At 40.4% G+C, this 24938-nt stretch overlaps 1 protein-coding gene across 2 annotated transcripts in view; it reads left to right on the top strand.

Annotated features, from left to right (window-relative positions):
* Positions 1-23116, top strand: part of LOC108941934 (sodium- and chloride-dependent taurine transporter-like) — a 30372-nt gene extending 7256 nt beyond the window's left edge. For both annotated transcript variants that reach the window (XM_018764861.2, XM_018764859.2), the window contains exons 2-14: positions 4917-5146; positions 5279-5413; positions 7011-7245; positions 9756-9888; positions 10894-11028; positions 12532-12635; positions 12757-12881; positions 14992-15104; positions 15377-15514; positions 16786-16888; positions 18662-18762; positions 19619-19789; positions 19906-23116. In XM_018764861.2, the coding sequence (XP_018620377.1) occupies positions 4918-5146; positions 5279-5413; positions 7011-7245; positions 9756-9888; positions 10894-11028; positions 12532-12635; positions 12757-12881; positions 14992-15104; positions 15377-15514; positions 16786-16888; positions 18662-18762; positions 19619-19789; positions 19906-20061 (1878 nt within the window). In that variant the 5' untranslated portion in view covers position 4917 and the 3' untranslated portion in view covers positions 20062-23116. The remainder of the gene's footprint in view (positions 1-4916; positions 5147-5278; positions 5414-7010; positions 7246-9755; positions 9889-10893; positions 11029-12531; positions 12636-12756; positions 12882-14991; positions 15105-15376; positions 15515-16785; positions 16889-18661; positions 18763-19618; positions 19790-19905) is intronic.
* Positions 23117-24938: the final 1822 nt, after the last annotated feature.

Here is a 24938-nt window from a genome sequence, read left to right as displayed (position 1 = left end):
AAAAACACTACATTTTCCCGAAGAAGCAAATCTTCAAACCTACAGTTTTATTTCTCTTAATTTCTCAATAAAACTTTGTGAAATTTTCTTTCATGCCATGTAAACCTACAGTGTTGATGATATCAGTCATACAGACTGAAGATTCTTCATCAAATTAATCACAATTCTGACATTTGCATGTGTTTAAAGGAACCAGCAGTAAATATTCAAAATGTTATTTATGGCATGCCACTGCTCTGATATAACCTGTTAGTTGGAATAAAACAAACATCAAAGGCTCTCTTTGTTGATGGGAAAATAAATGTAGAACTTCCACTGGCTTTCGATTAGCAGTGGTATAGAGGCCAACAGGGTACCAGGAGACAAACACACAGGTAGACGGAACCAGGAACACTCGACTTCTTCCATTCCATGCACACAAAGCAAAACTGTGTTGAAGAAGTTGTGTGCAGAAGTTTACTGAATCTTTATTGTGCAGGTGATAACATGGAAGGCTTGCTACTCTCAGGAGAACATATCCTGGAGGAGGAGAGCTTTTTAGCTGTCTTCAGTAGCTTACCGACATGTGGTTCAGCCTCTATACTCAGACCAGAGCTGTGGTTTTGTGTTAAAAGCACCTCTGGGACATAGAGTCTTTTTTTTTTTTTTTTTTTTTTTTTTTTTTTTCTTCTTCTCTGTCTTGATTGAAGTGTGCTGTTTTCCTCCCTCGGTTTCTCCAAGGACTAGTATTTGGGGAAATGTGTGTTATCTGATCACTAATTATCTGTAAAACGTATGGCATTCGAGCATCATGCTTTGCAACATTTTTCTGCAAAACAACATTGAAAAGCAAAGAAAATATATATGATTTCCTGAAAGATGAATGAAATGCTTAACCTGAAGAACTTTTTCTTAAATTTTTTTTACCAATTGGAGCCAGTTGATGGATAACATGAGCATTGTAAGGAAAGTACAGCTAAGTGTCCCAAGTGTTTTGTGTAAATGGTGCGCATTCTACTGCTGGTAGCCCTGAAGTCATTTGGATGTTGTGTATCCAGTTCTTCATCTCCATTGGCCAAGTGCAGGAAAGACAGAACAAGCCTTTGATACCCCTTCCAGGGTAACCCTTTTTACAAACTCTGCCTTGTATAAGCTTAACCCAATACTGTAGATATTTTCCTGCATATTTGTCTAAATTTAAATTGCCTCTTATTGGTCACTGGAAGTCCAAGGGTTTCCAGAAGAATGCCTGTAGGTAGCACTCATACAAATCTAAATATTCTGATCCTCCTATCCTATTAGGACGTAGGACTTCCAGATTCTTTTTCCAACTGGGTGTTAAATGCGATGCCTCAGACTGCAATAACAAACACTTTTTCTCATAACAGAGTGTTACAAGTATAAAGATGTTGTGGTTTGCTGAAATATGCATAATGAATCATCTTTGCCTACATTCATCTGGCATTTTCCAGCAGCCTCACACACCCATCAGCATCGACCAGTGTGGTTTATGTTTAACAATGAATTAAATGTTGGTTCTTACTGGAATTTGTTCCACTTAAGCTTGACTTGAGTTGCGATTGCTCTTTGCTAAATAGCCTTTGATATTAATGGAATATAGGGGGGATATTTATAAACCAAAATGAATTATTCTGGCCTTGCAAGTCATGTGTGGAGGAAGCTGAAGAATATAACAGTAACAGTCAAAAACATCCTCAAACCAAAAGTTTAAATTTATGCTTACAAGGGTTTGTATTTTGAGAGCATAATTCTACCAGGGATATACAACATCCAACCTGCTGCAGAGGCTTCTCCAGGTTTTTGCCTTTTGCTACCAGGGGATGGAACCAGTGCATAATCAAGGCTTTAAAACCCTTAAACAGTCCACAAGATCCCTGATGTTGTCCTAACGTTGACACCACTCTCTTGTTTTCATTTGACCCGACACCTTTGTGCTACTCTGAATGGGGTTTGGGCTGATGACACGTAGAAGTTCTGGGCAATGTGCGTTATCTTCTGGCCAGGCCCCACTTGTTGACTAGTGTGGAATCCGTATCTGTCAAGATGAATACTGAAGACCTGATTTTGAAAACCTTAACTCTAAGCCTTTGGGTTGCTCAGTCTCCCTCCATCTTGGGCTGTCCTGGGGGTATGTTCTATACAATCCCTTTGGAGCTTGTCTGGAGGACCTTCCTCATGGAAGGTGCAGACTGGCCTGCCAACTCCCACTGCCTTATTTGCTGTCTCTCGGGCTGTCCAGTGTCATTCCAACTGCCACAAAACTCCCCTCCAAAAGATATTTATCCTAAGCACCAATATGATTTAATCTCCAATAATACTGGTTGCTATATTAGTATTTAGGAAAAAATTATGTTTTATTATCTGTTGATGGGGAGGTGTGGTGGCACAGCGGGTTTGACCTTTGCCTGCTCTCTGGTGAGTCTGGGGTTTGAGTCCCGCTTGGGGTGCCTTGTGATGGACTGGTGTTCCGTCCTGGGTGCGTCCCCTCCCCCTCCAGCCTTGCGCCCTGTGTTGCCGGGTTAGGCTCTGGCTCGCTGTGACCCCACTTGCCCCTGCGCCAATACCCAAATTAACAGTAATTAAGAATTATTCAAAATCATGAGCTCAAAATATTTGAACAATGAGCAGGGATAAATTATTCACATTCCTCTGTAGTGTCAACCATGACCTAGTTTCGGTCTTTTTTTCTTAATTCACACTATAACTTCAGCAGAATTAAGAATTTACAGAGTGATTGTGTTAACATAAGTATTACTAAACTGCACTTTAGTCTGTTTTTTAGTTTTCCCGACTGTTAAAAATTGGCGAAGAAACCATTCAGCCAGTCAGACACACTATGGTTTTATGTAGGCTAGTGCGTGGTGTTTCAGAATGTTCTCCACATGCACAAAAGAACACAGCATGTTGTACTCCTTCTGCTGTGCTTTGGAAACACTTCCGGCATGGTTTGTGAGTATGCTGGCTTGTGAATGTGTGGGTGTGTGTGGTTTGTGTATGGCAGACAAGCGGGTACCTGCATGCATCAGGAATATATTTTTATCTTCTATGTTCTCCAAAAAACTTACTTCCCAAGTAGCTGCGCAAAATTCAGAAAGCTCGTGATTTGTTACCGGTGGCTAATGCGTTAGTCAGTGTTCAGATACATGAAGGAAGCATGAACCTGTACTGTTTTGCCATTTTGTACTTGTATTAAATACATAAGCAGCATCACTTAAAATATCTTTGGAATTCACATGTTTTCTATTGTCTTGGTGTGCTTGTTCAACAGGTTTTAGACTCCCACGTGGTGATGCGTCCTTTACGTTACATTAAACCACTCATTTTATTTTACCTTTACATCAGCAGTTAGCAATGACAAAATAAAATCTTAAGCATGCATGTCCACCTTAAACACATTTGTTCTGTGTCTGGAGGAAGGTCTACGAGTAGTTAAAAACTTGCATCCGTGTGTATGTATGTCACAGACTGTAATGGCAGTTGTGGAGTTCTAATAAACGGAATCGGGGTAATGAATAACTTCTCTGCGCATTTGTGATTTTGTTGGGCTCTTGTTCTTATGATTAACAAAGTATGTGTTTGCAGACTGATTTAACTTCATGGTCAATTGAAACCTAATGAACCTGTTGGACAGAAAAGCCAAACCTTCGGGAGTTCACACGGAAGTCACGGCCTGGGGCTTGTTTTGATGAGGCGATGGATTTTTTTTTTTTTTTTTTTTTTTTTTTTAGCCCACAACAGGAGCCTCCGCTTTCTGTTTTAATTGCTCTTAATTATATACACATTTGTACTACTCGGATGTCAACATACAATGACCAGCAATACAACCCTTTGAACACCCACAGTGCGCTGTTACTGGGCCTCTACAATTAACTGTTTTTGAATTGTCATCGGGATTTTGACGTATTTAAAATTTTTACACCGAATGCCTGCTGACTATCACTGTAGCCTCAGATTACATTAAAGTGATTGCAGAGGTGTTTCGTGGAGGCTGTAGCTGTTTAGTGAAAAGGGTGTTTTTTTTTTTTTTTTTTTTTTTTTTTTTTTTTTTTTTTTTAAAATTAGTTTCATGAACGGCACAGTCACAACACCATATGGGCTGAGACAGGAAATTGAGGAAAAGTATGCCCACGTGCGTAGAGCGAGGGCTCAAGATCAGAAGGTTACAATATATCACTGGTATGATCATGTAACAGTTTTTAGTAACTTTCAGAAGGATGTCAAGACAATCCAGAATTTATTAGGATTTTCATGCAAGTCCAACCAATGTCTACAACCGCTTGTCCTGAGCGGAGGTGCAGCAAACCAGAGCCTAGCCCGGCAACACAGGGCATAAGGCCGAAGGGGGAGGGGACACACCCAGGACGGGATGCCAGTCTAGCACAAGGCACCCCAAGCTGGGCTCGAACCCCAGACCTGCCACACAGCAGGCACTGGTCAAACCCACCACGCCCCCACACCCTCGCACCCCTGTATCCTCGCACCCCCCCACTCTATCATACAAGTCAAATGTCAGTTTTTCAAGTGGAAGAAACTTAAACCCTTTGGTCATCTACATATTTAAACATGGAACTTCTGCTGTAAACTATTTTAATGTTGTCTAACTTCCTTTTCAGTTATCACACCTTATTCACCGTGGTGACTTACACTGCTAGATACGCTACTTACACTGGGTCACTCATCTATACATCAGTGGAACACACTCTCTGTCACTCACACACTATGGGGGAACCTGAACAGCATGTCTTTGGACTGTGGGAGGAAACCGGAGCACCCAGAGGAAGCTCATTCAGACATGGGGAGAATATGCAAACTCCACACAGATTTATTTAACGCTTTATTATACTTTTAGTGGTCTATGATGAAGCCCTGACTCAATATGCAACAGGTTTTCCTGACCACCCCCCATACTTCCACAGAATGTCACAGAAAGAGAAGCTCCAGTTCCTGAAGGACTTCCACAAAGACACCTTGAAGCCATCTCCTGGAAAGAGCCCAGGCACCCGGCCAGAGGATGAGGCTGAAGGAAAGGCACCACAGAGGGAGAAGTGGGCCAGCAAGCTTGACTTTGTGCTCTCGGTTGCAGGCGGCTTTGTGGGTTTGGGTAACGTGTGGCGTTTCCCATACCTCTGCTACAAGAACGGCGGAGGTCAGTGCAACACTTATTTATATAATAAAGGAAACACTTAAAAATGGAGATGCAGAAAATCTGTGAAAGTAATTATGGTACTTTGAGTTTTCTTGGGGGGGGAAAAAAAATCTCTGTGCTCTCTCATTGCAGGTGCCTTTTTAATTCCATACTTCATCTTTTTGTTTGGAGGAGGCCTGCCTGTGTTCTTCTTGGAAGTGGCTCTAGGCCAGTTCACTTCTGAGGGGGGGATTACCTGTTGGGAGAAACTGTGTCCCATCTTCACAGGTGGGTTCTGGCATATCTGCAAAGCCTTCAGAGCATTGTAGCCTTCTGGACACATGGCATCCTTTGCTCAACTGTTGAGAGAGATGAGCAAATGGAATCAACCTGGTTGATCACCCTGCATAACAGTACCTGCCAGTTGAAAGGAAGGAGATGCTAGTAAACAAATTAATATCCACTTGATGGTATCTTTTCATGTCAGCTATCATTTGGATCTCTTATGAAGGGAATCAGAGATTTAACTGCCATTTAACACTGCAGGGCTTGTCATACTGCCCAGCTGAAATTCAGACATGGTTGAATTGTGTAGTTGTGCTTGTTTTTCTTTGTAGGGACACATCTGAAATGTAAAAAGTTACAGAACAAACGGTTACCATTGTAACAGTAAAAGAATACAATGTGTTTTGCTCACCCTGGACTAGTAAATGCAAAAAAAAAAAAAAAAATCTCAGGAGGTTCTCTGCATGATGGCTGGCGTTGCAGCTGATGCCCTCATTAGGTTCCCAGCACAGAGATAATACATGGTCTTATTAGGGTGCCTAGTTGCACTCAAAGCCCATAGACAAAGTCTGATTTTAAGATTGCTTCTGGAAGGATCCATGCGCTTACAACATATCGCACATCGCTGAAGTTTCCTTGTGCCTTGTATTTCTAACACTACCAGCCTGGTCTTGGATGAGAAGTATAGTCATAAGTCTCTCATACACACAGACGAAGCCCTCAAGATTTACGCATGCCCAGAGCGTGCTGATTTTTCTGTTGCCATGGCAGCACGGCTAGAACACAGGAGGGAAATGCCAAACCTGAGATCTGAGGCAGAGGCGAGAATCCAGCCAAGCAACGGCTGCCATGCCAACCCTATAAAAACACTCTTACCACTCTGTTGCTGGAAGATTGCGATAAGGCAAAATATAACCATGTTCGTGTCCCAAATGGTGCCGTTTCAAAGCAGACGGGAGTTTGCAGCGAGGTGTCAGTGCTTCGGCTTCCTTCGTTACAAGGAGACGTTTAAAATCACCGGGACTCCAGAGCCCGTTGCTGATAATTAGGTAGCGTGCTAGCAAAGGAGCAATGAATCGCATGCCTGTCACCTCAGCACCCATGGTACTGGAGACAGGCTCACACAGGTGGCAGGGGTCATAGTCTACAGGCGTGGCGCTTGGCAGACAAGCCCTGTCCCATTGTCCTCCCCTGTGTTTCAATGTCATTGGATCTGTGGCATCTGCCACCTCATCTCACACCCACAGCTGAGACCTGGAGGTGTTGGTGACGTGGCGGTGTCTGTTGCCATGTGGAGAATGCAGCAGGACAGGAGGAGGTCTCAGCTCCCGGCTGTGAAACTCTATCCAATACAATAATGAAGGTCTAAATGATGCCTGTTAACTTATTGCTTTAAAATACTTACCATTAATTATCTTCAGCCTCCCGCTGTTCGTTCTGTCTGGAGCAAAGAATAACACGTACAGTAACATGGGGAAAAATGTGAGTGAACAAATGAAAAAAAATGGGTATTTCCTTGTGTCCAATACATATATTCCTGAGAGTTCTTCGATCTCTAGGTGCAGTAAAAAAAAATAGTTTTGTTTTTCTCATGTCACAGGTATCGGGTATGCATCTATTGTGATCGTGTCCTTGCTGAATGTGTACTACATCGTGATCCTGGCATGGGGGCTCTACTACCTGCTCCAGTGCTTCCAGACTGAGCTACCGTGGGCCAAATGCAGCCGGGCCTGGAATACAGCGAACTGTGTGGAGGACACTGTCCGCAGGAACAAGAGCTTGTGGCTGGCGGTCAATGCAACCAACTTCACCTCTCCTGTCACCGAATTCTGGGAGTGAGTAGCAGCTTTACATTGGTGTTTTGCAAATTGTAGGCCTGTACACACAATAAAAATGTCCCATCTTAAGATGGGCCTTTTTTTTCTTTTTTTGATCAAGGCACCTGTCCTTGGTACTTCGAGAACGTACAATAAAAATAGAAGATATTAAGTATAATACAATGTACCGCTTTGTTTTGAAGACAGAGCATTTTCACAAGGATGCCAATAAGGGGTAAACCATCACATTAGCATATACATACCAGGGGTGATTCCAGGATTTTTTAAATGAGGGAACACGGGGAGGACCAAGAACCAGTCGGGGGAGCCCATGGAGTATCAGAAAATTCTATCAAATAAATACAGCGTTGAAAATTGGTTTAGAAAGTATTGGGCACGAGTGTGTACATAGCATGACCAGAGATGTGGTCTGTGGTCGAGTCGTGTGTCATCTCCCATTTGAAAAATGTGGTACTGTACTGTGATTCTGCATTGCATATGAAGCAGCTACTGACAGCACTCTGATCCAATGGCGTTGAGTATTGTCAAATTTACAGGCAACGATTGGCAGCGCTCTGATCCAGTGGCGTTGAGTATTGTCAAATTTACAGGCAGTGATTGGCAGTACTCTGATCCAATAACGTTGGGCATTGCCAAATTTATAGGCAGAAATTGGCAGCACTCTGATCCAATAGCGTTGGGCATTGTCAAATTTACAGGCAGCGATTGGCAGCACTCTGATCCAATGGCATTCAGCATTGCCAAATTTAAAGGCAGCAATTGGCAGCACTCTGATCCAATGGCGTTAGACATTGTCAGATTGACAGTACTCTAGTCCAGTGGCATTGGGGCCCAGTCATATTTTTGGGGAGGCGGTGCCACCACATGCCACCTCTTTAGACACACCCCTGATAGACCCCAGAAGTCGAAACTGACCACACCTCCCCACCCATTAATCATACCTCACAGGTTATGTATACATTTTTACAGTGTCAGTGTGCATGGTTAAAATGTTATTTTTTAGAAGTTTCCTTCATATGAAACATGTAGGAAACTACATTTAATAAATACAGTATTTATGGCACACACTACTATACTGTGTATTGTTGATATAAAAATATTACATTTTCTGGCAGTGCACTGTAATAATAATGAAACTGTTCTGGCACCAGAATAGTTTTGTTATTATTTAGTGGACAGACCTTTACACATGTGTTTTTTTTTTTTTTTTTTTTTTTTATATGGTGAGCATCTTTCACGACGGTGTGAGTTGTCAAAACAGAGACAAAGCTCCAATGCTTTTGCCAATACGCTTTGTCTGCCACCTTCATATTTCTTAATCACCTTAATTTTCATCTCCACATTAATTTTGGAGCACTTGTGAATAGGCTGTGCAGTAGTAACAAGTGATGGCCTCTTTCAATTCATGTTTCAATTTCCAAAAAAATGCATGGCTAGATATTTAAATATAAGTAATAGTTCCATGGTCAACTGGCAGAAAGAACAAATTGTGACTGGAGACTGAGGGCGAGTGAAGCGGGCCAGAACGTGATCATTTTCTATCTTAGAAACGCTACCAGAAGTCAGCAGCTGTGTAAACATGAATAGTAACACAAATTTTCGGCTAGTTGGAATTTTTGCCAGTTCTGCCTGTAAAGCAGGTAATGGTCCTGCACTTGGTCAGTTGTCTCAGAAGACCTGTGAAAATGTCACGTGAAATTCCAAAAGCCTCTTACATCACCTTGTAAAATCTACAGTACTCTGACATTCTAGATTGGTGGCAGATCCAAGTGCCACCACACAATACTGAGAAAAGACAAAGTAAATAGGGGTCAGCTACCACCAACATGGTAACTAATGCAAGATATTCATTTAGCTGACCCTTTATTTACCCATTGATTCTGCTAGGTAATTTTTAGAGGGAGTCTTTGGGTGCTCTATAGCTAATGGCACCATCTCCTACAGACATCTTATCGATCTTAGGAACAGCAAGATAACGTGCACCTAGAGATCGAAGAACTCTCAGGAATATATGGATTATTAATCTCATTAAAGAAAATCTGAGCAAGGCCATTAATGGTTTTTTATGTTACTAAGAGAACTTTAAAGATAGCTCTAAATTTAACTGGAAGTCAATGTAAAGACTTAAGAACTATATGTTCATATTTCTTAGCCCTAGTAACAATCCTTGCAGCAGGTTTTTTGAATTAACTGTAGGCTAGATATAGTGTCTTTGGTACAGAGAATAATGGAAATTGAAGGGCTTCACTGCTGATCTGTTTTTGCCAGAAACATGATATTTTGATTATTTGCTTGTCATGGATCTCTGATGCTTCAGTGGAGGTCAGCTCCCTCTGGACCCTTCTGCTGTACCCAGTGGTGGGTTTGTTGAAAACAACTAGTAATACTCAAGAGATGTTGATCTCATGGGAAGACCAGACAGGAAGCACGAGCTGTTGGCTCTATCCTTAGAGAGATCTTACAGACCTGCTGTGCGTAACGTGTGTGTTTTTCTCCACGGTATACAGACACAACGTCCTTAGCATCTCCAGTGGTATCGAGGAGGTGGGTGCCCTCAAATGGGACCTTGCTCTATGCCTGCTGGCTGTCTGGGTCATCTGCTTCTTCTGCATCTGGAAAGGGGTGAAGTCAACGGGGAAGGTGAGCAAGGCCAACCGGAAGACCAACCTTTTCCTATCGCAACATGCATCTTAGCTACAGTTACAATGGTAACTTTCCAGCAGTGAACTACAGAGAGCAAACAGTAATAGATTAATTTTAGAGCAAGTACCCTTTCAGTGTGTGATAAGGCTTTAGATAAATCTTTTGATGAATGGGATTGACCACAGTTCCATGTGATTCATTAAGCTGTACTTCTGATGATTATTTGCACTTTCTCTGCATGTGACACATTTTTTCAGTGGCTGGTTCATTAGTGGTTGGTTTTCGTCCAGCTGGCACAGTTACCTCAAACACCATTGTAAAGCTGTAGAAAATTAGTTACATTAGAAACATATTAGTGTAAAATATTAAAAGGAATAACTGGCAGCATTAGCGTTCAAGGATTCATACTCGTACTCATGCTCGTTGTGTTTGCGTTGCTCCACTCGAGTAGGTTTTTCGGCAGCATTGTGCATCATTTTACTTACTGGCTGGTAACAACTGGCTGATCTAGGCAGAAAGGTGACAAGGTTGAGTAAAATCCAGTAAAAAAAAAAAAAAAAATCCAGCTTGAGGCCTGTAATCAGAGAACAACAACACAGTTTGAAGGCTGTGGAGCACAAGGAAGCACACAAGAGCAATCGCAAGCCCACACAGCCCACGCAGCTCCATGATTTTACTTTTGGATTTTACTCTTGGGTTTTTACTCTTCACATTGTACTTAGGACTTCTGATGAGTTGTAGAGCTGTTGGTTTTGCACTTTCTGCAAGGCGATAGCTCTAACTACAACGCTGCCTGCCACCGCATATATTATTTTAACATGCAGTGAGTGATTGTTTACTTTTGTGAGTTATAAATAATACAATTGAAGGTAATACATTACAATTTACATTTATTTATTTAGCAGATGCTTTTCTCCAAAGCGACTTCCAGGGGATAATATTCCCACAGACATTTTATTCCAGCCTAATTATGGCAGCTGATGGTTGTTCTGTTTTTTCCAGGTTGTTTACATTACTGCAACCTTCCCTTTCGTGATGCTCTTCGTCCTGCTGATCCGTGGTGTTACTCTACCAGGTGCATCTGAAGGGATCAAGTTCTATTTGTACCCGGACTTGAGCAGACTGGCTGACCCAGAGGTAAGAACTTGTTTCCCCATTCTTCTTGTCCACCACCTCTGTCAGTATGGTACCGCATTCCTTTGACCTAGACTCCACCTTCTTCACTTTAGGAAGCAGCATTTAGAGTCATAAACCCATAACTGTTAGTGTCACAGCTACATAGTTAGACACCCAGAGGTGTGGCCGGTTATTCATTAATCAAAAACCTTGCTACAGTGAATAGGTTGATAAACATTATGTTTAATACAACTGCTCAGTAAGGGTTTTCTAACATTTTTTCAACCAGTTTAGTCTTACCGTAGATTGTAGGCCAAATAAGTAAAACCACATATTTAACTTTTGATTTCTTATCTCATTTTTTGTGTTGCAGATCTTTGATACAGTGTAATTTATGTACTGTAGGACTGACCTACTTATAAAGCTGGATATTGAAAATAATTAGGTTTAGTACCTTTCCAGTGGTACAGTAATGGTTCACCTGTTGTAATTTGAACCTGGATGCTTTCCAATGAATATTTAAATTAAGCACTGTGAAATTTTGTAAAGTTTTAGGAATCTTTTTTTTTTTTTTTCTGAAATTAAATGAACCAAACAAACTACAGCACTGGAGGATTCCCCTCTATACAACACAGAACAGTTTTGTCCTTTCTCTGTGACTCCTTCTGGAGAACACACATTATATAGATATAATACAAAGGCACATTGACTGAATCACTGTTTGCCATGTTTGTCTCATGTTCTCAGTAATACTGGGATGAAAGGACATGTGGTGGTGCAGTGCTAATGGACATTGACATGTAACCAGAATTTTGCCGAAAGAAGTTGCAGTAGTGGCCCCGTTATTAAGAATAAAAATGTGCTTATTTAGTTCAAGTTAATCAGCTGGATAGTTTTGTATAGTTTTGTAAAATACAATACAAAACCTTGAACTGAGCAGCAAAATAATAATGATGTTTGGCCATATCCATGTACAGGTGACCCCCGATTTACAATGGTTCGAGTTACGATTTTTTTCACTTTAAAATGGTGAGCTGGCAATAGACATTCAGTAAAAACCGTACTTTGAATTTCGATTTTAAATTTTTTCCCGGGCAAGTGATATGCGATACAATATTCTCTCGTGATGCTGGGCAGCAGCAGCAATCCACATCTCCCAGTCTGTCATGTGTCTATTAGGTGTATTAAATGCATTTTCAACTTACGATATTTTCAACTTATGATGGGTTTCGCGGAATGTAACCCCACCATAAATCGGGAAGCACCTGTACAGAAGACAGCTGCTAGCATAGTGGTGAGTGCTGTTGTCTTTGCACCCAAAGGTTGCAGGTTTGAATCTCACCTTCAGCTGTAGTACCTTAAAATTGCTTCAGTAAAATTACCCAGCTGTATAAATGTTAAAATAATTGTAAGTTGCTTTGGAGAAAAGCATCAGCTGAGTTGAATAAATGTAAAAGATAGTGGAATCACACATAGTACCCTAGAGTAAACACATCTCTGTATGCCTTTGAATCTGTCCTTCAGGTTTGGATAGATGCAGGAACTCAGATTTTCTTCTCGTACGCCATCTGTCTGGGAGCGATGACATCACTGGGGAGCTACAATAAGTACAAGTACAACTGCTACAGGTGTGGCTCCTCACTGGGGGGAAAGCTGGGTGGGGGGTTGCTGAGAGAGAGTGTAGAGAAGATGGGGATGTAGGTTCCATTTGTACTGATTAATAAAATCCATGACATATGTGTGACTTAGGGACTGTTTGCTGCTGGGAGGCCTGAACAGCGGAACCAGCTTTGTGTCTGGCTTCGCAATATTTTCCGTCCTGGGCTTCATGGCACAAGAGCAAGGGGTGGACATTGCCGATGTGGCAGAGTCAGGTACGACGGTGATGGTAGCAGTGATGGTGGGCACTGCTACCTAAAACAAACAAACAAAAAAAAAGCGCTGGGTAAATTCCACTTTTATTTTAAAACAAAAAAAAAAAAAAAAAAAAAAAAAAGGATTACAAGCCATGCGAAAAATGTAAATGTAGGAGCAAAACTTTTTTTTTTAGTGAATCGTTTGAAAATTTCCACAAAGAAACACTGCTTGATTAAACAGAAAGAAAAATTGATCTAGTCTGTTAGCGGAACTCCGGAGAGAAGCCGAATTTGGTCCGGCTGTTCGCCTGTAAGAACCGTGGCAGACGGACTCTATTAGGAGACTGCGTCAGAACGTGCAGTGGAAATTCACTTCAAGTTTGGAGGTGTCCCCAAAACAACAGCAGCGAAGGATCTATTCTCGAATTTGGCTGGAATTAATTTACTTTGTCACCTTTGCTCTGTACTGAAATGTGCAGTTGACACTGGATAAAATATGGAAGGATGGAAACGAGGCGTAAGAAAGGATCTCATCCTGTACCAAGTTTTATGCAAAAAAAAAAAAAAAAAAAAATTTCTGATGCGACGTTTCTGTATGGAAGCATGGGCTTTTGCCTTCAGCATCCAATTTTTGGGATTCTGCAGAAACTGCGCCGTAACACTTGGCTCCACCCTGATTCGGGCTGGTCCACCGTGTCCCCTGGTTTCTCTGGATATTAACACAACGTGCAACATGACACAGTATGCTCCCTCAAAACCTTGGAAATTCGAACAAAAAAAAATATACGGAAACTGTTTAATTGTGGTGCTTCTTTTTGTCGGTGTGAGAATAATATAAGAAGTTTTGTGCCGCTGATAAAGAAAAGAATTTTGTCTCTGTCTTGCTCTGTTTGCTCCCAGGAGTAAGAATCTGGGGTTGCTAACACTGGAGTGTGGGTGGCTTTCTCTAAACTTGGGCTGCGCAGGTGCATAACATATTAAAATGGATTGGGAAAGTCGAACAAGAGTCAGTCTGTGAACTTCTTTTTAGCTTCTCGCTGTGTTTTAACATGACTAACTGGACCGTGAAGAGGTCATGACTGATCCTGTCCTGAATTGAATCTATTGAGACTGAAATTGTTCTCTCACAGTAGTGCACGCACATGGAAGCCGTGGTTTATTTTCTCAAACATCGGTTGTTGAGGACCAGCAGGGAAGAGAAAGTAGAGAGACGGCAAGGTATTAGTGAAGGCCTCCTTTGCCAGGAGATGATGAATTGAGGTGTCAGTGAGGAGGGCAATAGAAGAAGAGGGCCATCGGTGCGTGTTTGTGCGTGTGTGTGTGTGTGTGTGTGTGCGTGTGTACACAGTGCAGCAGAGGAACTTCAGTTAATTGGATGCCCGAGAAAACGTTCCAGTTAATTTTGTGTAAAATATAAAATTTTAAAGTGCTGTTCTTTAAAAGCCACGATTTAAACTATGATATCGTCTTAAGTTGTTCTTATTGTTGTTGTTATACATGAACCTGCACGTTGGGAGATTAAATGTAAAAATGTTTTTCCTGCATACATTCCATTGAAAGCCCATAGAGGTAAGCAGTTGAAAGTGTCAGCGGAGGATAGAGTGTTGTTCATGTTTTTTCAGCCATCTGTTTGCTAGTCCTTTGGTGTTTGGGGATTTACCCCTGTCACACTGCTGCTTATTTGAATTTCCACCACTAATCAAACTGTTGTTTGTTTGCTTTTCTGGCCTTGTTTTTAACAAGGATGTTTTTTTTTTTTTTGCCTTATTTACTGAATTAATGGCATCTCAGTGACATGGTGGAACTTTGTACATATGAGTGGAGTGGGCAAACAGTAATTTACATTTTCTTTCATGCATAGTGCTCATGGTATATTTTTATTCAGAGTTGTGTGTTTGGTTTCACTTGTCATTTTGAAATTGCAGTTATACTGCGAGCAAGCTGGACTCAAAGGTAATCCTGACAAAAATAATTATCACATACCCAGTGTACGGTGTCTTGTGGCCTGGCCTGTCTGGAAAGTGACCCCTAGGGGAGCCGGGCCACTGGTCAGATCGGGTCGGAACGGGGCTCCCTCGCTCACTCTCTCTACTCCCGCTCCCCGACCCTCTCTGCTCTCCCCCATTAGGACCGGGCCTGGCCTTCATCGCTTATCCCAAAGCTGTGTCCATGATGCCATTTCCAACTGTCTGGGCCATTCTCTTCTTCATCATGCTTCTGCTCTTGGGCCTTGATAGTCAGGTGAGGACATGTAACATGTATTCCTTCCCTCTGATCTCTGGAAACAGCTGTATACAAGATATATCACAATAATTAGAAAAAATGCTCTGTGTACTGTAGGGACCCATTGAATTATTTCTCCGCACACAGAAGCCAGTTCACCGCTGCTCCACACACAGGCTAATAATTTCCTGCTGTGATACGTTATTTGCTCATTTCCGAGAACTCGACGTTTCGGACGAAACCCAGCTTTGGACACTGGGCTCCAACCTCTGCTCTCTGTGTCTCTGCAGTTTGTTGAAGTGGAAGGACAGATCACTTCCCTGGTCGATCTGTATCCATCCTTCCTAAGGAAGGGCTACCGGAGGGAAATCTTCATAGCTATAGTGTGTATTGTGAGCTACTTTCTGGGACTTACCATGGTAACGAAAGTAAGTACTTCAGCCAATAAAATGCTGTTGCTTTTTGGACGAAAGATATAACGGGTATTCAGAAGAACATTTTTTAGGTCAGTGTAATGTCTAAGAATGCTGAAAATGTGTTCCGAAGGTTGTCTCGAACAAAAAAGTATAGCCCGAGTTAAGCAGTGAGCATGTATATACTGACTTCCCTCTGGTTATGAAATACTCAATATTTCGGGAGAAAATGTGTAGCGTTGATTAATTTGCAGATTCATGACCATAAGGTTACCAGAATGGTAAACTATCCCGCATATATTTACTTATCTTTACCGTGATTTTTTTTTTTTTAGATATCTATGAACTGTAATGACATCTGTTTAACATTTAAAAGATATAGGATTATTGGCAAAGCTGTCACTGACTGAAATCGTCACCACAACCACCTAGATCAACAGGAACCCCAGTGACTCTTCATTTACATTCATATTTACATTTTCATGGCTTTCATTTGTGATGAAATATATGTATAACAATATGCAATTAATTTAGATTTAGTAAAGTAATTCAAGGGGGCTGTGGTGGCGCAGCAGGTTTGGCTGGGTCCCACTCACTGGTGGGTCTGGGGTTCGAGTCCTGCTTGGGGTGCCTTGCGGTGGACTGGTGTCCCGTCCTGGGTGTATCCCCTTCCCCCTCCAGCCTTACGCCCTCTGTTGCCAGGTTGGGCTCCGGTTTGCCACAACCCCACTTAGAACAAGCAGATTCAGCCAGTGTATGTAAACTAATTCTGGTAAACAAGTACTGCTTTTAATGCAGCCCAGTGAAAGGAAAATTAGACAGTGATTTATATATCTTATAGTCCATATTGGCCGACCGATTTCCCACGTTATACTGTGCATTGTGAGATAAAATTGGTACATTTCACATTATTCCACAGCATCATGGAAAAACTTTGTAGGTCATCTTTTGGTATTTGTGTGAGAGGTGACAAGCTGAATGGAGCCGCTGCCCTTAACATTAAACTTGGGACTACTGAGCTTGTGCACGAACACAAAGCCAATCTGATGTCCAGTCGGACTGTGAATGGCATCCTGGGAATGCCATCTGTTGGCATTAGCCTTCCTTTTCCCCTGATCTCTCTCCTGTTGCTCTTCTTAGTTATATCCCGCTAGGAATTGAAAAAATAATAACTCCATAGTAACCTATCCCCTGAGCTTTACCAGCCTTATAGCAAGAACATTATACACCTTTGAGTCTTTGATACCTCTGTGATCACAAAGTCATTTTTCTTTCCTTTCTCACAGGGCGGCATGTACGTGTTTCAGCTCTTTGATTACTATGCAGCCAGTGGTGTGTGCCTTCTATGGGTTGCATTCTTTGAATGTGTAGCTGTAGCCTGGGTTTATGGTGAGTATTATTTGTTTACAAATGTCATCATATCATTTAAAATATCATCGTTAAAGGGGAATGTGTTCTCTCGCCATTGTACTGCATGCGGCAGTTTCACCCCCTAAAGAATACATTTTGCTTCTGAAATATGATATCTTTATTATATATCTTTTGCCTATTACATATGGTTTAGGGTTAGCAAAGCCTCTGTGCTACAAAACTGTCTGTGGAAGGCAATATTAAGATTTGCATAATATTAAATATTCACAAAAAGAGTGGACTTTTTATACCACGGGTTACTTAGATTTTTTCTCTTCAAAGCCCAGTTCTGTTCAACACTGTTCCTTATTTTAATACTGAAATATCTTTGAAGAGCTGCAGGTTGTATAAATCAGGTTGTTGTCTCATGTACATCTGATTAAAAATATGACATAATTAAAGGGACCGTGTCACTTCAGTCAACATTATAAACAGACAAATGGGACAGAACTCTGTTTGTAACTCTTTCTTTTTTCAAATTCCAAGCGCTATAGAACAGTCCAAGTTTTGTAATATGGACATCGTTTTAATTATTCAACAGTTTGGGTCTGTAAAAACCTCAGATAAAGATATAACGTACTTAACGTTTGTCGTAAGACTTTCGTTTATCTATCATTTTCATCAGCTACATACGTGCAGAGTTGCTTTGTTTCAGAGTCCATGCTAGAGGATGTTTCTTTTATCATTTTTTTTATTAACCTGAAATATGTACAATGTTTGTCAGCCTCTGGCCACTTTCAGGTTGTTCTTCCTTCATTTGTTTACTTGGCAGGTTCTCTAAATATCTTGGATATAGCTATTCTAAGCAAAATTTAAAAAAAAAAAAAAAAAAACATTTCTAAAACATTCTATTAATTTTGAGCACATCACTATTATCATTTTCCATCTGGTCTGTAAGAAATTGTTTCAGCTTCTCCAACAGAAAACCTTGCCACCTTAGCGACAATAACGCAAAAATGTGAACAGGATGTGTGACATTTAATCAGTCACGTGACCATATATCAAAAAGAAAGAAAAAATAAACAAATGTAAATGCAAAATGGTGAGCATCGATTCACTCAGCTTTGGATCTGCACAAAATCAACTGTCAGCCCAGTCATCGTAATTAGTCATTTTTCTCTGTTCCCGTAGAATGGCTGGCAGGTGTTTGGACAATGTCAGAAACTGAATGTTTGCATCTGTGCTTCCATAATACCCTACTAGTTTTTCTTTTGTCAAAAGATGGAAAAATTAATCTTGCTTGTCTTGAGCCACAGGGAAAACATTACCACCTCTTTTCTCACTGGGTATTTCTTCAGCGAAATCACTGTGCTATCATCTGTTTATAAATAATCCCGTTCCGACTAATTGCTAATATCATCAGCTTTAGAAACATCACTCATAATTTTCTATCTTGAGTGTAATGACTCTTGCAGCTTCTGCAGCGGAAAACTTTCTTGCCGTCTTAGATGTAACGACACAAAATGGCTGACAGAGGCTACGTGATTACATCAGTCATATGACCCTATATTAGCGAGGCAGTAACACCAGTAAATGCACAAAACGGTTAAAGACACACATCTAAAAGGCTGTGGTTCAGTTCCAAAACTTTGAAAAATGACATTGCAGAAACAGGCAGGGGGTACAAAATGTTAGCCATGTTAGCCTCCAGGGTTCAAGGTTATTTTTGTAATTTTTTTTAAACATAGTTTACCAAAATTTAATGTGGATAGCGTTCATGGGTATTCCTTTTGCATTTTACCTCTTAATTAGGCGTTGATAATTTCTACGATGCAATTGAAGACATGATTGGCTACAGACCCAGTCCTTGGATGAAACTAAGCTGGACAATCATCACTCCTGTGCTTTGTGTGGTGAGTTTCCTGGGCCTTCTGCATGGTCTTAATGTAATTCTTGGGTGGGAGGAATGCATTCAGTCCTTTTATACTTAAGGGATAAATTTCATATTTGTATTGGTGAAGGCAAAGATCATACTTAAATAAGAGGAGAGCAGCAGCTAAATTTGGCGTCGGTGATGATTTTTGTAAAATCCAGTGCCTCTGCAATGCTTTTTATAAAGCACCCTAAGAAATTGTTTGCCTGCAAGTGATGGAATGGTGTCAATTCCAGATTAGTTCCTTCTTAAGAGGTCCTTATGAATCCTCTCCACTGCTCTCTTGTTTTATAATTAAACCGTAAACCAGAAAATCTAATTGTTAAATTGATGCTTTTTGAAAAGGTGGATGATGATTCAAAAGTAATCTGCAATTATTGGCTGTTCATAGGCATGAAATTCTGTTTTTGTTTCCATGACAACCTACTTGTATTAACATAATCGGTACAGTGCAATGCTTCGGCTGGTTTCTGTTCTTCTCTGTGCATTTTTTATAGAGAATGTAAAAGGCTTTGTTCAGTTCATGCATGTACTCTTTAAGCTTGAAAAGTTAATTTTAAAAATCACCGCACCATCACGGATAGATCCTTTGGAAGAGTGGGGGATGGCTGAAGATACCATGTCTGAAACCAGTTCTTTATGCAATAATGCTTAGTGCTATAGATGATGCTTATGAAGGATAACATACGGTGCCTTATTTATAGTGTCCAGCCCACCACTGAAACTCCTTCCTTGTTCGTGAACTTGAACCAGCATATGTGATTTACGTGTTTGGTTTTTTGCTAGTTTCATGTACTTTAATCCACTGTATTGATGAGCCTCATTCATTTCTTCAGGGGTGCTTTGTCTTCTCCTTGGTCAAGTACAAACCGCTGACATACAACAAGACCTACCAGTACCCAGATTGGTCCATTGGCTTGGGCTGGGCCCTAGCACTGGCCTCCATGGTCTGCATCCCCATGGTGGTGGTCATCAAGATTATTCGTTCAGATGGCCCTCTGATCGAGGTGAACTGAAAGCCTGCATCTGTAGATGTTCTCACCTGGTTTCCTGGAAGTTTAAGCTTATAACTGTGCATTATCGTTCTCACTCCTTGCTCCTCTCTTCTATGTCTACTCCCCAGCGCATCAAAGCGGTTGCTGCACCAGTGAAGGGTGGGGGATCCTCCCGTCCTGCCAGTTACCAGACCAAGGGCAATAAACTCGCTATTCCCTTGGACCTGAGTGGAAACAGCGGCCTGATGAAGCCCACCCACACCATTGTGGAGACGGTGATATGATCGCTCTCTATGAGAGGAGAAAAAAACAACCTGCTCGCTGTGTTATTGTATACTTGCTCACTTTGATAGTTGTAGGACTGTTTACATTGCTATATATCTTCATTAGTGATTTTAATGTTTTCTACCAAACATTTTGTTTTTGTTTATATTCCTGGTGTTTTTAATCAGTTTTATTATGCTGTTATTATTAACGTTACCGTTGCTGTAGCTAAGGGGAATATTGGTCTCGGCCATGTGGCAGTATTGTCAGATAGGGTGTAATTTTTTTTTTTTTTTTTTTTTTTTACTTTCATTTTTAAATTTCCTTATTTTGTGTAGCTAATGGACAACAGACTCTCTGGGGTAGGAAGAAAAAGATAAATATTTAAACAATAAGAGCTAATAGTGTAATTTGTGCTTGAAAGTAAGACTTCAGTATGTCATTGTATTCAGGAAAAAGGACCCTGTATATCTCAAACATGTCTTCTTGTCATAGTGCCAGTGTCCACATCTGGTGCGGTTGTGGTTTTTGTTGTGTTCGGTGTTTGTTGTGACATGCAAGTGAATGTAATTCCAGTGGCAGAGCCAGGACATATGGCATATATCCTACAGGCATAGAACTCCCTGTCTTACAGGATGGAGATTATTCAGTGTGTGATATGGTGCTGGTGTAGATGCTGATTTAAAGGGCAGTTAGATATGTACTGCGGTGCCCCTGACTTCATCCCTGCTTTGTCACCCCCCCCCCCGACATTTGCGTTGCTCCTCATACGATGATTCCAGAAGGGTTTTCTTTGGTTTACCTTCTTATACTACTGGTGGCCAGTTGTAAGAGTGACACACAATCACTGCTTCCCTGTACATCCCTTCTCGCAAGCAAACCACTGATGGCAGATGCAGAACTTGCCAGAAATGTACCAACATTTAACACGAGCACATTGAAAACTTGCTCAGGCCCACAGCTTCTTTTGGGCAGCTTGTTAGGTTTTAAAATATTCCGTGTTTGGATACTGGATCTTAAATATTTGAAGACTCTACCCTGTCTGCTTCTACCTCCATTCCTTAACTGGTGTGTCTATCACTATTTCCCTTGCCTATCCTTATTTATCTATTTATATCTATCTATTTCTCTCTCTATCCTGATTTCTTTCTGTCCTTAATTCTGTTTTTCCTGCCCAGTCCTCAACCAAAATATTTACTCTTCAAATTCACTGCCTTTAAAATGAATGGATAGAAAAACTGAGAGGTGTGAGCCACTGCTCTGTTGCTGCAAATATACAAACTTACCAATGAACAGACCAAAGACCATCAGGATAAATTTGTCTGAAATCAACAATTACTAAAAATTAACTTCTAATTATGTTATGCACTTCAACTTTACAAAGTTGTTGGTTTTAAGTTTTAGTCATGTTTTTTTTTTTTTTTCCCCCCTCCATAGGAAGCTATATCTTCAGCAAAAAGCATTCTTTTGTCCTTCCTGGAGATTTAACGAAATAATTTCATTTGATTGTTAGCATCTGAATCCTTCAATGCAATTTTATTGTCCATTAATATTAGTGTTCTCACTTATCTATCCTTCACTTTCAGTAAAATCTTTTTGAAATTTAATTAAATCTTTTTATTGTTTAAGTCATGAACATGGAAAATATATAATCAGAAATATTTTACTGCAGAATGTATTTTGGACCTTTAATTAAAATCCACAAGTGTGGTTCTGATGGAGAAATCTGAGACCCCTGGTGACAGAGTCCTCCTCCATTAAAGTCCAGCTGACTCTGTCTGGCAGATGGGGAAGGATTCCTCCTGCAGGAATGGACCGACATTCCACTGAGAAGACCTACCAAACATTTATAGTTTTCAAAGGAAAGGTCTTCTTTATTTTAAAAAGCATGTTTTTAAACAGGTACAGTTTTGAGAAGTAGCAGTTTTTATAATTTTCAGAAGTTATTTGCTAAACAGATGCAATCATATTTTTCAATGTTTTTTTACAACATTTGAAACTTTCTGAAACAGTTAATAAATTGATTGTTGATTGGAAAAGTCTTTGCTTTCCAAGAGTGTTGCATGCATTTCCAATGACTGTAGTGCACAGAGCAGCCACAGAACATGTGCTTGATTATAATGTGTGTCTGAGAGACACATTACACTGCCTCATATCACATATGACTTGGAATTAGGATCCTGCATAAAAGTTTTTTTTTTTTTTTTTTTTTTTAAATCCCTAAAATGATCAAAAATAAGCAAGGAGTGTAGTTCTTAATGACCACCGCCGTTGACTGCCAAATAGAAGGGCCATGTAATAGAACATCGCGTTAATGGCAGGAAAAGGCATCCAAAAGTTTTTATTCACTCGATTCATTTACACAAAATATCGCAAGACAAAAGTAAGTTTCAAGCATTCAGAGGAACTGTGATACAAGAACTGCACTTGTTTAACCATTTCCTGAAATGGCCCATGCTGGAAGATGTCTCCCACACAACAAAGATTATCATTTTGACTAAATAAAAACTGCCTTTGTAGGTTGATGATAATTGACCTACAAATTTTTTTTTTTTTTATTCTGATCATGTTATATACATATAGTGTATATAATGTGTGTGTATATATATGCTGCATTCTTAATGCAGTAAAACCTTTAGAATTCAACTGAAAAAATTCATACCTCTCAGATATAACTGATTAAACAGATCCCATAATTAAAAACATTCAAAACTTGACATGTGCTTTTTTACTAAATGTATCATATTAGAAATGATGTTGTCCAGTAATTAACTGATTTTGTTGTTTAAAAAACTCACTGGTATCATCCACAGTGTTCTGTATTTAAGCATTAGTTACATCTCATCAGCCAGACACTGCAGGCTGCCCTGCTCTTTTCTGTATTTCAGTGTACTGCCTTGTATACTGTCATTCCACATTGAATCCTGTGAAATGTTATAAACTTTATTACTCTGTGCTGTTAAAGCATCTTCTTGCATTTTTCGAACAAACGAAACTTTAGGTTCTTTGCTTTTGCTTTGATAGAACTTCGTGTTTCTATAACTTTGTGAGAAGAAAATAAACACTTTAATGATGTCTTTGTGTGATGAGATTTCAAAAACCATCTGTACCCCAGCTGAGAAGTTTCATCACCAGTTTCACACTGTGTGTGTTCATAAAACAAGTTTGTAAAACTCACATCGATCCACTTTCGAGGACTACGTGCCCGATGCAGGACTGCGGTGGTCCAGAGCCCACCCGGGAAACACAAATTGTGAGGCAGGGTACACCCTGTAAGCGATGCCAGTCCGTCACAGTTCAGGAATTCAGTATGTCAATAAACATTTCTCTGCCAAAGGATTTTCATGACCCGGGCATAGGCGTCTGAGATTCACCAAGCTATCATAACTTGACCTCTCTACATGTGACCAAAAGCCTGGACATATTAAATTACATTTACTCATTTAGTTGATGCTTTTCTCCAAAGCAACTTACAACATTAAGGTTACAATTATTTACCCTTTTATACTGTTGGATAATTTTATTAGAGCAATTTAGGGTAAATACCTTGCTCAAGAGTATTACAACTAGAGGTGGGGATTGAACCTGCAACCTTTGGGTCCAAAGGCAGTAGCTCTAACCATTACACTACCAGCTGTCCTCACTGGAGGAAATACATATTTTGTGTTAATGAAACTTGTTCCACCTGCCCATAAGGTCAATCTTTTGGTCAGCAGTCAAGTCTATTAACACCAAGTTCTCAGCTATGACTAATTGGCCTCCGTGCTGCAGTTATCACTTGGTTTTTACTCCCAGTCATAAATCTGTGTGAAAATGAGGTGACTAAAGGAATCTTAAGTGCAAGAATCAATTTCTGTGCCGGATTGTGAAGCTGCTACATCATCAGTGCTGTAGACTGACACGTAGATGCCAGTGCAGTGTTAACTAATCTAAAATTCACCTCCCATCAGGAGGTTGGCTGTGTTTCTAGGTTGACGGGTTTCTACACTCTCGTCTGGTGGAATCCTGCCTGGGCTGCATAAAGAAAAACCTTTAATCTCATATTCATCCTGCAGCCTCTCAGCAGCTGCTCTGAATATCCAGCACTCAGCGAACCTGCATAGAATCTTAACACAGATGAGAATTTGAAGATCTTGGAACATGGCTTGTTCTTTTCTCAGCAGAAGAGTCACAAAACGGCCATGCATAAGGCATTAGAACCCAGTGAGATAGCGCTGCTAAAATATATTAGCAATTTTAAATTCACCTAATTGGCTTAAGAAAATGACTCCATGGATCTTACAAAAAATATATAGCCATGTACTTAAATCCACAGCCACCACAAAAATAATGGCTCACTAGAAACATCCTGAGACAACTTAGTTGGCACTTTAACTGCTGAAGGACAGACGTCATCAGCACCACCCCTTCATTTCTTTGTTGATGTGACCTTAATGCATTTGAGTTAAGGCATGTTGCTAAATACTAAAATAACTTATAAAGCCATTGACAAACAAAAGGGACACATATTGTACATGCATAAGTTTAACTTGTTTTATTTAAAAAAAAAAAAAAAAAAAAAAAAAAAAAAAGTCAACGTAGGCCTCAAAACAACCTATACAATCAGAACTATCAGTCTCCTGGGGCTGACATTACAACGCTGTTCAGAGTACAGAGCTGTGACATCACCTTTAAAAATGTACAATAGTAATACACACAGGAACATTAAAATGCAAATAAGGACAGGAGGTAAATCAGGAATATTAAATACCCATGTAACAAACATCTTGCCTCCATCCCTAAAAAGTCAGTGAAACACATGCAATACCACACTCTGCACTGTCAAAACGCTGTAACACTTGAGGCATCAGGATGCCTGCAAAACCAGTAAGATTAGGTGATAAAAATCTGATGCACC

Source organism: Scleropages formosus, chromosome 1, assembly GCF_900964775.1.
Source record: "Scleropages formosus chromosome 1, fSclFor1.1, whole genome shotgun sequence".
In the NCBI taxonomy this organism is placed as follows: Eukaryota; Metazoa; Chordata; class Actinopteri; order Osteoglossiformes; family Osteoglossidae; genus Scleropages; species Scleropages formosus.
Note: the sequence above shows the minus strand (reverse complement) of the source record. Positions and strands in the feature narration are given on the sequence as shown.